At 34.9% G+C, this 14,373-nt stretch overlaps 3 protein-coding genes and 1 pseudogene across 3 annotated transcripts; 2 read left to right on the top strand and 2 right to left on the bottom strand.

The window, feature by feature from the left end:
• The first annotated feature begins 3,465 nt into the window (after positions 1-3,465).
• Positions 3,466-5,054, top strand: LOC106447160 (homoserine kinase). The gene has a single exon (XM_022688621.2). It carries the CDS (start codon positions 3,606-3,608, stop codon positions 4,716-4,718), a length of 1,113 nt encoding a protein of 370 aa, XP_022544342.1. The 5' UTR covers positions 3,466-3,605; the 3' UTR covers positions 4,719-5,054.
• Positions 5,055-5,250: 196 nt separating this feature from the next.
• Positions 5,251-7,471, top strand: LOC106376442 (annotated as a pseudogene).
• Positions 7,472-10,599: 3,128 nt separating this feature from the next.
• Positions 10,600-11,473, bottom strand: LOC106376449. Its single transcript, XM_013816536.3, has one exon. The coding sequence runs from the start codon at positions 11,264-11,266 to the stop codon at positions 10,835-10,837; it is 432 nt and encodes a 143-aa protein (XP_013671990.1). The 5' UTR covers positions 11,267-11,473; the 3' UTR covers positions 10,600-10,834.
• A 1,582-nt stretch (positions 11,474-13,055) lies between these two features.
• Positions 13,056-13,796, bottom strand: LOC106376457. The gene is made up of 2 exons (XM_013816548.2): positions 13,426-13,796; positions 13,056-13,357 (listed from the first exon to the last, which is right to left on the bottom strand). The coding sequence occupies exons 1-2, from the start codon at positions 13,603-13,605 to the stop codon at positions 13,184-13,186; spliced, it is 354 nt and encodes a 117-aa protein (XP_013672002.1). The 5' UTR covers positions 13,606-13,796; the 3' UTR covers positions 13,056-13,183.
• Positions 13,797-14,373: the final 577 nt, after the last annotated feature.

Genomic DNA, 14,373 nt, shown 5'->3' with positions numbered 1-14,373 from the left:
TGTATAACATTAAAATGAAAAGTAATAATAGAATTCATTTAAAATAAGATTTTTAACTATGTTTTCAATTGGATGATTGTATTATTACACGGTCCATGAAAAGATTATATATATAGTACTTTTTTGTCGACATGTATATTTTACTTAATCTAAGTATGTACTTCGTTTTAATCAAAAAGTATAAACAATAAATAATTAAATGGTATATATATGGACGGGAAAAAGGAATGTACATGAGGGGCTGAGTTCCCACTATTTGATTCCCTCTTTTTCGGTAACCATATGTATTGATACTATCGTATAAACTAAAAAAATTAAGATAAGACCAAACATAATTAGCTAATCAAAAGTTCCAGTAACTTTTCATAAGTAGATTTTTTAAAACTGTTTCCCTTTTAATATAATAGATATAAATACTTAAAAATATATAAAAAATAGTTTCAAACATAATTTTTGTTTTTCAAAAAGAAATTTGAAAAAAAAAGTAAAAAAAAAAATTCGAAAAAAAAATTCGAAATTTTTATTTTATCAAAAAGTTCGAATTTGAAAAAGTATAATTCGAAAACATAAAAAAAATTTTACATTCTTTTTATTTTTTTTATTTTTTTTATTTTTTTTTATTTTTTTATTTAAATAATCATTTATTATATATATAAATAACAAGCGCATAAGAGTCTTTTGTCACTTAATGAAAAATGTATTTTTGAAAATGTCTCATTAGTGGTGGTAAAAATAAAAAGTAGTACCATGAAAGTGGTAAACATGTAATTTTCCCATAATTAAGTTAATTTTATCCACAAGTTTTAGAAATTTTCTTATTAGAAATTTATTTTTGTATTATATATATTAAACAAATGATTTTTACTAAATCCGTTTTGTTTCTAGTATTTATTGTTTTATTTATTTTCCTGTATTGCATAAATATAGCAAAACTTTAATCAAAAATGAAAAAAATGAAAAACTCTCGGTAGATTTTGAAGAAACCATGGTTGATTGTTTGTGATTTTTGCTTTAGTTTTTGGTTTTCGTTTTTGTAGAAACCATTTTTCATCCAATCAAGTTTTTGGTTTTAGTTTTTGTTTTTATAAAAAATATTGGAGTTGCCAATCAAGATTTTCAATAAATAAATTTCCTCAAATTTATGGAAACTAGTTTTTGAAAAGTTTAACCAATTTATGAAGAAAAACCAAAAAACAAATTTTGTGAGCTTCTATAAGAAAAACGAATTTTGATTTTTTTTTTTTTTGTAGAAACTACTACATTATAATTAATTAATAATTAATAATAATATTTTCATAAAAATTAAAATTATCGTAAGAAATTTTATACATTAGATATCATTTAAACAATGATGTGAAATATTTTAATTTGTGTTTCATATCTGTAAATAAATTTATATATTTTATAAATAATATTATTTAATTTTAAAACTTACTTATTTGTCTCTATAAATAAAACAATTGAATTATTTTAATAATTATTGGTCACATTAAAAATAACAAAAAATTATAAAAACATAATATGTTTTATTAATAAAACATATTGTATAATCCTGAATTATAAAAATTGCCATTCAACTTTAAGAATATATAAATAATTTATATAAGAAAATTTATAATTAGTTTAAAATTTATATATTTTTATTTTTGTATCATTTATAATATTTATATAAGAAAAATATTTATATTCAAGTTTTAAAAATTAAAAATAATTTATATAAGAAAAATTTCTAAGTAGTTTCAAAATTTAATATTTTATTTTTGTGTAATTTTATATATATATTATGATTTATATTTTACTATAAGATATTTTTTATAAAAATATAATAATTAAAATATGCTATTCTATTTTATTTTAAAATAATAATCACAGTATTTTGATAAGTTTTAATTGTAAAATCTAAATATTTATTGCTATTTAATTATATTATTTTAAAGTAATGCATTAGTTAATTTTTGAAAAATTTAAAGAAATATAGCAAATCCAAAAACCAAAATCTAAATCTAAAAACCAAAAACCAAAAACCAAAAGCTGAAAACCAAAAACCAAAATCTAAAAGCCAAAAACTAAAATCTAAAATCTAAAAGCGTCCCACATCGGATGTTGGAAGGGATCCTTCTTAATATATGAGATAGATAGATCACTCCACTTATCACCAATTGGTTTTAGGTTGGAAACCCATCTATCCTCAAATGGTTATAGAGTCCGATCCACGCAGTCCAATCCGATCCACATCGATCTAGCCCAAAGTTGGCCAATCGATCCTTACCTGAGCATTCCGAGATTGACGCTCAAAGAGCCATCATCTCGAGGGGGCGTATTAGACATAAAGTGTCCCACATCGGATGTTGGAAGGGATCCTTCTTAATATATAAGATAGATAGACCACTCCACTTATCACCAATTGGTTTTAGGTTGGAAACCCATCTATCCTCAAATGGTTACAGAGCCCGATCCACGCAGTACAATCCGATCCACATCGATCTAGCCCAAAGTTGGCCAATCGATCCTTACCCGAGCATTCCGAGATTGACGCTCAAAGAGCCATCATCTCGAGGGGGCGTATTAGACATAAAGTGTCCCACATCGGATGTTGGAAGGGATCCTTCTTAATATATAAGATAGATAGACCACTCCACTTATCACCAATTGGTTTTAGGTTGGAAACCCATCTATCCTCAAATGGTTACAGAGCCCGATCCACACAGTCCAAACCGATCCACATCGATCTAGCCTAAAGTTGGCCAATCGATCCTTACCCGAGCATTCCGAGATTGACGCTCAAAAAGCTATCATCTCGAGGGGGTGTATTAGACACAAAGTGTCCCACATTGGATGTTGGAAGGGATCCTTCTTAATATATAAGATAGATGGACCACTCCACTTATCACCAATTGGCTTTAGGTTGGAAAGTCATCTATCCTAACATAGTATCAGAGCCCAATCCACGCAGTCCAATCCGATCCACATCGATCTAGTCCAAAGTTGGCCAATCGATCCTTACCCGAGCATTCCGAGATTGACGCTCAAAAAGTCATCATCTCGAAAGAGCGTATTAGACACAAAGTGTGCCACATCGGATGTTGAAAGGGATCATTCTTAATATATAAGATAGATGGACCACTCCACCTATCACCAATTGGTTTTAGGTTAGAAACCTATCTATCTAACACAATCATCACAAAAACTTAGATTTTAGTTTTTGTTTACAAAATACAGTTATATTTGAAAAAACTAGTTTCCCTAAATTATAGGAAATCTATTTTTCTAAAGCTTGATTGTCTAGAAAATGATTTTTAAAAAAACAAAAGCTAAAAACTAGCTGGAAACAATCAACCTCTAAGTTTCTTGGCAGACTGGATTTACTAATGTTTGCGATTCATAACACTGTTCCTCGAAATTTCAAGATCCGAGAAACTGGACAAACAAAGACAATTATCCAAGTCAGTATAAATGTTGACAAGCCTTCCAGTCCGGTTCAGTTCGGTTTGTAGAATTTTTCATGGTTAAGCCGTTAACTCCAATGTCGAGATCTAAAACTGATCTCAAAACACATTAGAATAGGTACTCTCTCTCTCTCTCTCTCTGTTACATTTGCTTCGTCGATGGCAACACTCTGCTTCCACTCTCCCTCCAAACCCATTTCATATTTCCACCCCAAATCGAAACCCTCTCCACCGTTATTCTCCAAAGTCTCCGTCTTTAGATGCAAAGCCTCCGTACAAACCCTCGTCTCCGTCGAGCCGGAGCCCGTTTTCACCTCCGTCAAGACTTTCGCTCCCGCCACCGTCGCTAATCTCGGCCCAGGCTTCGACTTCTTAGGCTGCGCCGTCGACGGCCTCGGAGACCACGTCACTCTCCGCGTAGATCCCTCCGTTCGCGCCGGCGAGGTCCTAATCTCAGAGATCACCGGAACCACCGCAAAACTCAGCACAAACCCTCTCCGAAACTGCGCCGGAATCGCTGCGATTGCGACGATGAAGATGTTAGGGATTAGATCGGTTGGGTTGTCGTTGGATTTGCATAAAGGTCTTCCTTTGGGGAGCGGTTTGGGTTCGAGCGCTGCTAGTGCCGCCGCAGCTGCTGTAGCGGTTAACGAGATCTTCGGTCGGAAGTTAGTTAGAGAAGATTTGGTTTTAGCCGGTTTGGAGTCTGAAGCTAAAGTGTCCGGTTACCACGCGGATAACATCGCTCCTGCGATCATGGGAGGGTTTGTTTTGATTAGAAACTACGAACCGCTTGATCTTAAACCGTTGAGGTTCCCGGAGGATAAAGAGCTTTTCTTTGTCTTGGTGAGTCCTGAGTTCGAAGCTCCGACCAAGAAGATGAGAGCTGCATTGCCTACAGAGATTCCGATGGTTCACCATGTTTGGAACAGCAGCCAAGCGGCTGCTTTGGTGGCCGCGGTGCTGGAAGGAGACGCGGTGATGCTAGGGAAGGCTTTGTCGTCTGATAAAGTTGTGGAGCCGACGAGGGCTCCGTTGATTCCGGGGATGGAAGCTGTGAAGAAGGCGGCGTTGGAAGCTGGGGCGTTTGGATGTACGATTAGTGGAGCTGGACCAACGGCGGTTGCGGTGATTGATGCGGCGGAGAAGGGAGAGGAGATTGGGGAGAAGATGGTGGAGGCTTTTATGAGGGTTGGGAACTTGAAGTCTGTTGCTTGTGTGAAGAAGCTTGATAAGGTTGGTGCTAGGCTTGTTAGTAGCGTCTCCAGGTGATTTTCATGGGATTGGAATTACACTCTTCTTCCTCTGTAAAAGTTACAGATGGTAATAAAAAGATTCCAACTTTTGATCTTTTATTCAGTTTAGAGATTTATAAAGATGATATATAGTTTCAGTGCAAGGACAGTGAGTGTTCTCCTTTCTTCTGAGGCTTTGATTAGAGAGGGCACTGTATTAATGTGGACGTGATTAGACGTTTTGAGGGAATGAAGGTCCAATGGTTTACTGGGTTTGTGATTTGAAATAAATTTGTTGTAGCTCCTCGTGTATTCTGAATGAATTGATGATGATGTATGGGTTTTTGTCAAGTTTTGGTTATCCTTTCTACTTCTCTGCCGCTTTTTATCTTATAATTGTTCTTGAAACATACCGAGAGGCCGGTTTGCCAAAAGATGGTGGCATTTCTGATATCGCCTTAGGTCCCAGATGTTACAATAGGTATTGTCACAATCAGGCCTTCCGTTCATGGATCTCAGAATCAATTTCCCTGATCAAGATGATACAAGGGAGAGCTAAGAAGACCTGATCAGTGAAACATCCACTCAAAGATGGAATCAGACGAGCTTATTATGTACTGAACTAAGATAAAGATTACTAGGGTGAACAGTGTATAGCCCTAACTAAAAGGCCCATCAAAAAAGCCCAATTTGACATGGAATTCATAAAAATTCCGTGGTAAACGGTAAACGAATCTATCCGCGTGAAACCTAAACTGAACTGAACATCAGCTTTTTAACATTCACTTCCCATAAAGACTCTATTTTTCCGCTAACCCATTCCCGAAAGCTTGGAGCTTTGTTCTCTATGTTGGTAAAAAAGTAAAAGAGAGCGTTATGTTTACTTCCTGGCCTTGTCTGTGCCGTCCGTGAGACGTGGACAAAGGATCACCATCAGACATGAGAAGAACCCTCCCCACCCCCCTTCTTCTATAGCTTTCATGTGACCCTCTCCTGACGTGTTTCTTCATTTCTGGATTTTGGGTTTTCAGGAGAAACGCCAAAGAGCAACTTTTTGTGAAGATAACAAGTGTCAAGAGGAAACTAGATGATGAACTGTCGTCTCCTTGGTAATACGCCGTTTGTACCATGGGAGGAATGATCAGTGCCGGAACAACACATCTGGCCATAACCCCTCTTGATGTCCTCAAAGTCAATATGCAGGTTTTTGTTTCCTTTCTTGATTTCTTGAATATGGGTGTCGAAGCTAATTTCATTTCGATACTAAAAGTCTCTTAATAACTGCTAGAGTTACTGTGTTTGGTCATTATTGAACAGTCAGTGATAGATCACACTCTCTTTGTAGGTGAATCCTGTGAAGTACAATAGCATTCCCTCAGGTTTCTCCACTCTCTTAAGAGAACATGGCCATTCCTATCTCTGGAGAGGTTGGTCAGGGAAGCTTTTAGGCTATGGTGTCCAAGGCGGATGCAGATTCGGACTCTACGAGTAACTTCAAGACGCTCTACAGCAATGTCTTGCCTAACAATAATAGAACTTCCATATATTTTATCAGTAGTGCTTCTGCTCAGATATTCACAGATATGGTCTTATGTCCTTTTGAAGCTATAAAAGTTAGAGTTCAGACGCAGCCCATGTTTGCAAAAGGGTTGCTTGATGGGTTTCCAAAAGTTAATAGAAATGAAGGTCTTGCTGGGTTACTCTTCTTCTAAGAATCATTTGCAATCACTTTGTGTTATCTTTGAGTCTTTAATCATCTCTCCAAATGCAGCTTCCACATGGGACTTTTTCCGCTCTGGTGTCGCAATCTTCCATGTAATCTTACTACATCAGCTTGATTTCATTCTAGTTTAGGCATTAACAAATAGTTGATCTATGGATGCGCACGTTAGCCTTTAAGTAGACTTGGTTGTGTTCTGTACTAAAAACATACTTGTTGATTATGTGTTATCTTTCCTATGTGGTTTTCAGTTTCTATGGTGATGTTCTCAACGTTTGAGCAGTTAGTTGAGTTTGTATATCAAAACATTATCGAGAAAAGGAAACAAGATTGCTCTAAAGCTCAACAACTTGGTGTCACATGTCTTGCTGGGTATACTGCTGGAGCCCTAGGTACACTCATCTCTGACCCTGCAGATGTGGTTGTTTCTTCTCACTACAACAACAAAGCCAAGAATGTGTTGCAGGTAGACTCTCTTAACCATCATAAACATTTCGATCTTTACATCACTCAAATAACTATTCTAGATTGATATCTCTTACTGCTTGAGCTTCAGGCTGTGAGAAACATTGGGTTTGTTGGTCTCTTCACCAGAAGTCTTCCTGTTCGAATCACGATAGTTGGACCTGTGTCATAACCTTGCAGTGGTTCTTTTATGACGCCATCAAAGTCTTAAGTGGATTGTAAGTAGACATCTCTCCAATTCACCATATCTTTCTTCTCTGATTCTCATCTAACCAGTTGTTATACACTTGGGAAGACTATAGAGCCCTACAAGTGGAGGTGTGCAGAAACTAGTGGATGCAACTAAAGTGTCAGTGTGACGCTTAGAAGAGTAGTTATATCTCTTTCAACATCATAATTTGAAACTCAAAAACATATTAAGTTCAGTAGAACCTCTATAAATTAATACTCGATAAATTAATAATCTCTATAAATTAATAAATTTTGCCAGTCCCAGCTTGGGCCGGTTCAAAATTTGGCATAAATCGATAAAATAATAAAACAATATTTTTAAAGAAAATTCTATGTAAATATATGGTCTCGTTAAAATTATATACAAATTTTATGTAAGTAAGAACCTATTATTGTATTGTTTGTTTTATATTCACGATGGAAGTATCTTTATATTCTCTTAACACTTAACATATTTTTGATAAGATTTAGTAATATTAAATTTAAAACCACATTTAAATTATATGCAATATATATTATATACACCAAATAAAATAATAAAATTAATATAAATGTCAAATTTTTCAAAATAACAATTAATGTCTATACGCTAAAATGAAATATTTTTCTTATCTTAGAATAAAAATTTCTTAAAATAAGAAATCTAAATAAATAATGTCTATACCATTTCTCTAGGAATAAATGCATAAGTACATGAGCATATACATATGTATGAACGCGTAAGTGTATATACATAATTCATATTCATGTATTAAAAGAATGTGGAATATGATGAGCTAATAAGTATCAATCATGTAATCAAAGTGATGTTTTGGAACCAAACTTCAGGTTGTTCGAAACTATCAATCATACATTGGTCCCATTATGGTAGATTGGAACATGACAGGAAAACCCATGTTCTCCCCACTTGTTTTATAATCTATTACGGCATATATACCCTTCACAATTCACACCACATGCATTGAATTATTTTTGTGTCACCTTTAGTTAGTGTATTCCATCATATAGTCAAATAGATTGGATTTCATGATTTCCATTCAGCTACACTGCATGTTTTTTTCTTATATTTACTTCGGATTCATGATATATTTTTTTTACTATTTTATAACCTATGTTTAGAGTTTTTATCGAGTCAAAGTATTTCTTTTGAATTCTTTGGAGTCTTTTTGTGTTCTTTTAGAGTTTTCACATGTTAAGATATATTTGAGATAAAACAGATCGAATTGGATGCACAAAGAAATTGAAGATGGAGAACTGTGAAGATGCTTCAGAAGTAATAGATAGAGGATTTGTTACCGATGGATTATTCTAAAATTTTGACACAAGATATATAATTGAATTAACTTTCCAGTGCCGTTGGTTTGAGAACGATCCACCGGTTCGATCAAAAGTTATATGTTTTGTATTTAAGTCTGTTATGTCTGCTAGTTTAATAAGAGAAAGAAAAAAAAGAAATTTCGGTTTTCTTTATTTTCGGTTTAGTTTTCCCTCACACTAGACCAAGACGTGATTTTTACCTCTTGTTTTCGGTCATTGTTTAGGTTAAGTTTTATCTTCATCACACCTTTAGGTTTTAGAGTTTTTGGAGAGACGGATTCGTACTTTACCTTTGGAGAAGTGTTCTGAACCCCACTTTTTATTTATATTATTATGTATTCATTTTTTTCTATGTTTCTCCTATCATGTCTGAATAGTTTTTCAATTGGGGTTTAGTCTTTAGGGGTTTCAGAGGGATTCAATGTTTGTTGATTTAGGATTGTTAGATTTGATATTTATCATATGATTTTTAATATATTGTTATTCTCAATGCTGAACTCAGAATCATGAATTAGTTTATGAGCTTTGGATGTTTAACTTACCGAAAGCTTGTGTTTAGACGCTTGAAAGAATTTTAGGTGAGCAAAATGTCTTTAACCAATGGAAGATGATGTTATTGTCCATTGCGAATATATCAAATCTATTTTAAATGCATGTTTAGAGTGGAAAACTCAACGGAAGTTAGAGTAGAGGATTCTATAACATAGGGAGTTACCAGTATACTTTCTATTGGATGAATGTAGTTATTGATGATTTATACAAAATAAAATAAATTGAATAAAAATATTAACTCTTTAATCAGTAAGTAAAAATCTTAAACATTACTCTTAGTTGCAAACTGTATTAGTAAAAAACTCATGTTTTAAGGGTAGAAATGCTAGATCCGAGTCTCAACCGAAGCAACAAATGATTTAGAACCCGACTCTTATCTCTGGTCCAAAGAAATGAACTTCTCGTAATAAATAAAAATTCTAAAACACCACTTATCTTGAAAAAAAAAAGTAAAAATCTATAGAAATACAGTTAATTTATGTTGGGAATATTAGATCAATTATATTTTACAGTTTTTAATGTGACATGATAAGATAAAATTATTATTATTATTTTTTGTCTGCAACATAAAGAAACTCGTGTAGACTCTACAAACTAAATTGGTAACTCTCCATCTATTTGGACGATAAAAGACGGTTGCTTCTTTACACTTCGTGCGAGACTGTACGCCCCTTAAATTTTGCGTCCATTGTTTAAAAACTCCTCATCCATATGAATGACAAAAGGCGACTGCTTCTTTACATAATAAAATTATAAATTCACTAAAACAAAACCACTCATTAGCTCGAGAAAAAAATCCGAAAAACCGAAAGAAATGAAACAAGGATGCTAAATCTTCTTCTTCTTCTTCTTGAAACATAACTAATCTTCTTCTTGAAAAAAATCCGAAAATAAGTCACGGGATCTTGAAACAAGGATGCAAAATATGGTTTAAATTTATAAATTGAAGTCAACTGATTTATTTTAAGTTATTTAAGAAATGTCTTATAGATTAAAAAATAATTATCCTTAAACACACGAAATAGATATAATTATTTACAAAATGAGAAACGTTCGATTATATTTTTAACTTATCTTTTTTATTCTTAAATTGGGAGGGACGGTCCATAAGATATGGTAATGAAAAACTCAAGATTCAAAAAAAAAAAAAAAAAGCTCAAGATTCAGCTAGTTAAATAACAGGTGATAATCAGATTAATATAACATTGGGCCACCGACGCGGTTTCCAATTCTTGTCCCCACCGACCAGAAAAGGTAATGACAGCCTTACTTGTAGCCGGCGTTTCGTAGATACTTCTCTCTTTCTTTTTTCCGTAACACGTCAAAACGCTATTTCTGCCTATTTTCACGCAAAATACAAAAATAAGGAAATAAAAGTAAAACCAGCTCGAATGTTTTGACCTTTAAAATTCAGATCTTCAAATGCTCTAATTTGAGTTGGATTGTAGTAATAGAAACGTGTTCAATCTATATTACATCATCTTGTTTTTATTTTCCAAAACGTTTAAATTTAAAAGGTAACAAGACTATCATCCCTAATTATTATCATTTCATCTTATGTTCTTCCTTGCAAGTATTTGTTTTTTATCGTCACCAGCCTAAAGCAATTGTGGCGTAATAATTAATAAACAAAGAAACAACGGTTAACGTTTAATTGCATAGCTTTTAGTACAAAACAAATGAAATAATACACTTCACAACAAAAAAAATGTTTTTAAAAATAATGAAATCTAGGAATGACAGTAAATAACTTCATCAATCACATTGGAAGTAAGAACATATGAAGGACATTTTTGCTTATAAAAGAATATGAGTAGATCGACCACACAACCAAAGTGTAAAACCTTCAACGACCAAAGATTGCCACATCATCGATTGCAGGAGAGAGGGAGAGAGTCGGAGGATGAAGTACGGAGGAGACGGCGGATCTCAGATCGGAGCCTGAAGAACACTTGAGCAAAGCTGCCTCTCTGTTGATTCCCCAACGATGACTTGGTTTGGTTCTCGTTAAACTCAAGATCCGTGAAGAAGACTGGTAGTTTCTTCAGGAGAATCAATGACCAACTCCATTCCCACCATTCTTTCACAGAGCCACTACCTCTCTGCTCTCCCGTGGCAGAGACAGATTTGGATCTGTGTAAATCATCGGTGGAAGACTGGTTACGAGAGAGATTCAAGGAGAGGGAAGAGAGACGACGGCGGAGAAGACCCGGTTCGTTATTATCGGCGGTGGTGGTGGAAGACACGGGGAGAGAAGCGGGTTTACGAATCTGAAGGGTTTTCATGATTGAGGAGCTCATGGTTTCTTCTTTTCTTTTCTTTTCTCTGAAGCTTTAACGTTGAAAGGGTGAGGAAGACGAAGAAGGAATAGAAATGTAGTTGCTTTAGAGAGAGAAAGTGAATAAGGTGAGAGAGATGGATAGATTGTGAACACAGACTGGTTTTTATGTGTATGTTGTGGACCCCGTTTTAAATTTTTATTCTTTGCCAATAAGTATATGCCAGTTGTTTTTTCCTGACATGATTTATTTTTGTGCGTGAATTGGCATAAAGTCGGTATTTTGGTAGGTATATATTTTTTGTCATCTGATAATATTTTTTTTACAGTAAAATAATCTGACAATATTAGCAACAAGAACGTTCTTACAACATATTATCTCAATGTACAGAAAATGATACCACTAGAAACCAGGGCAGGAGACCCAGACTAACCATTGAAACTAATAAGAAACGTGAGTACTGTCTGCTTCAGCCAACAACTCTCTTTGCCACATACAATTGAACAACAATGAAATGGTTCAAAACTTACAGTAATTCGTCCTTGACACTCAAAATCTTTCTGCTTGAAAAGTCATATCTGGATCTGAGTTTCTATAAGCAGAGACTTGGTCAAAATCTAAGAAGAGAAAACATGGATACATAAAGAGTGACATAAATTAAAAGTCTAGTCGATGAACTAGAAAATTAGGTTTTGGAAATTAGAGGAAGCATATTCAAGAAAACATCTTCCAATCAAGGGATAAGCCTAAACGGAAGAGTGATTTCATTTGCTTGAAAAATATAGGACGGCCAAGCTTGAGGTCTATTAATCTCACACCAACAAGGTCCACAACTGCAAGGGAATATATAGCTTTAGTTAAGTGAAAAGTTACCATACCACAAGTATACCACAATAATCCTTGAAACTTAGCATCATCTAGAAAATGAATATCAATGAAGGCACAGCGCTTCACTTTACCAGGGCATATCTTCCAGATTCAGAGTTAGACAATTTTAAGGACAAATCAGATAGTAACCAAGTTCCAAACTATATGGTGCTCGTTTCCACAACGAGACCCGAGTTATAAAGACCAAAGATGAGGAAGTAGTTACAGTTTTTGTTTTGTAGTAATCACTGATTAGGAACCAGCCATCTCTTGTCTAAAAAAAAAAAAAAGACCTCACCTGTCACTACCTCTATGTCAAGTGTTGCAGACAAAAATGATGCTTGTGGCTATCCTGAAAGCTTCAATTAATGTTGAAATTATTGAAGTTCCTGTTTCAATGCAGGCTGCAGTTAACTGCTGAGCAAAATACCAATGCCTTATGGATTCATGAGAAACCTATTCGGTAAGCAATGCTTCTGAAGGAAGCTCAGGGACATATTTAACATTCATGTGGCATAAGAAGTTGTAGTATGCAGGAGTTCACAACTGAAATCAGCTAGAAACTTATCTTATGGCACCTTGACGAGCAAAGGTAGTTAGTTATCCCGGTCGGGGTTCAAAGGTGAAGCTAAAGCAGTGATGTCAACATCACTGATCCAAATGCAACTCAACCACAGCATCCGAGTCTGTTTAGAACAAATACCAAAGAGACGATGTGCAAACTAAAGGAAGACATATGGAACTTTCTTCAGAGGTCCAGCAAATCTAACCGGACCAGAAAAAAAAATTCATCTTTCTGGAACATAAGATCTACAGAGCAACCTTGAGGCATGATGTACTTCATTTTGGCTAACTAGAAAATCTCAAAGTAAGGAGATTCAAAAACCAGCAAGACAGCAAACAATAGCAATCAAAAAAAAAAAAAAAAAAAAAACAAAAGGAGGAAACACAAATTTGTCTTCACTGAAATCAATTATTACACAAACTTAGTATCGTTTCAACAATTTCTTTTCCATTTCATCATCATATCTAATTGCTAATGAAAAGGAGTACACACACCCTTTTGTGCCCTCATTTCTTGGCCTTGGAGAATCTAAGACACCGATACTTCTCACCACTCACAGTAATCTCGAGAGCTCCGTCTTGGTTATCCTGATTCGAGGCGGTCCCCATGAGAACGCTCTTCTCCTTCTCCAGATTCTCTCTCTCCATCTTCAACCTCGCTTCCTGCCTCGCAATCTCCGTCTGCATAAACGAATAGTAATCCGGTGAATTTCTCGGAACCGTAACGATTCAAATTCAAGAACTTGTACCTCACGGCGAGAGAGCTCGGCTTTCCAGGCGGCTTCTCGCTCAGCGACTTCGCGCTCTCGCTCTTCGATATAGCTCTGCATCTCCCTCTCCTTCATGATCCGATCTTGTATATCCGCGTCAAGAGCTTGCTTCAGCTCCTCCACAAACTTATCCACCACTAATTTTATCCTCAGAGACATCACTAGCCGCTTCTGCACTTCAGTAAACCGACTAACGATTTTCCGTTGTCTAATAACAGCGGAGATTCACAGGCGGCGGGAATATTCCGGATTCCGATCCTTTTAGCTTGCGTGAGACCTGAGGAGGGACGGAGACATTCACGACCTTTTCTTCTTTTTCCCCTTCTAATCTTCTCTGAGAGGGAAACTAGGATTCGTGAAATTTAATGGGCTCTAAATGTATGATTTGGGTTTCTAGTGGGCCTATTAACTCTCTCAGACGTGTGGCGAGGATTTTTGGATCATTCATGTTAATTAACACTCTCTACCATTTCACAAAAATGTACATATCTTACTCAAAATTTTAAAAATTACAAAAAATATTAGTATATAATATTTAAGAGTATTGCATTCCATATACACCACCAGCAAGTGCTATATTTGTGAAAACAGAACTTCAATTGTTATTCTTTCATAGTGGTTATTGTGACTTTACCTCCCTAAAGGAGATTTTTTTTTTTAAACACTGATGATATATTAAACTTGAAGGATACATGGAGAAATTCGTTTGTGGAATACAACAAGGATATAAGAAGATAACCCCATAGACTAATCCCTAACACAAAAGCCAATAGACAAAGGTATGTCTTTGGAGACTAAAGCCGAAGAATATAAACATATATTCCCATAAGCTAAATTAAACAATCCGATAAGCATAATAAAACAAGATTTAAAGATCAAATAACTAGACACCCAAGTAAACTAAGAACTGAGTTGAAGAGAAAGAGA

Source organism: Brassica napus, chromosome A7, assembly GCF_020379485.1.
Source record: "Brassica napus cultivar Da-Ae chromosome A7, Da-Ae, whole genome shotgun sequence".
In the NCBI taxonomy this organism is placed as follows: Eukaryota; Viridiplantae; Streptophyta; class Magnoliopsida; order Brassicales; family Brassicaceae; genus Brassica; species Brassica napus.
The sequence above is the reverse complement of the archived record's forward strand: the minus strand, read 5'-3'. Positions and strand labels throughout refer to the sequence as shown.

Excerpts from the sequence above, each read along its gene's own strand:
- LOC106447160 (XM_022688621.2), top strand. The coding sequence starts at position 3,606 with ATGGCAACACTCTGCTTCCACTCTCCCTCCAAACCCATTTCATATTTC.
- LOC106376449 (XM_013816536.3), bottom strand. The coding sequence starts at position 11,266 with ATGAGCTCCTCAATCATGAAAACCCTTCAGATTCGTAAACCCGCTTCT.
- LOC106376457 (XM_013816548.2), bottom strand. The coding sequence starts at position 13,605 with ATGTCTCTGAGGATAAAATTAGTGGTGGATAAGTTTGTGGAGGAGCTG. Across the intron at positions 13,358-13,425 it reads CCGAGCTCTCTCGCCGTGAG|ACGGAGATTGCGAGGCAGGA; the intron begins GTACAAGTTCTT and ends TCGTTTATGCAG.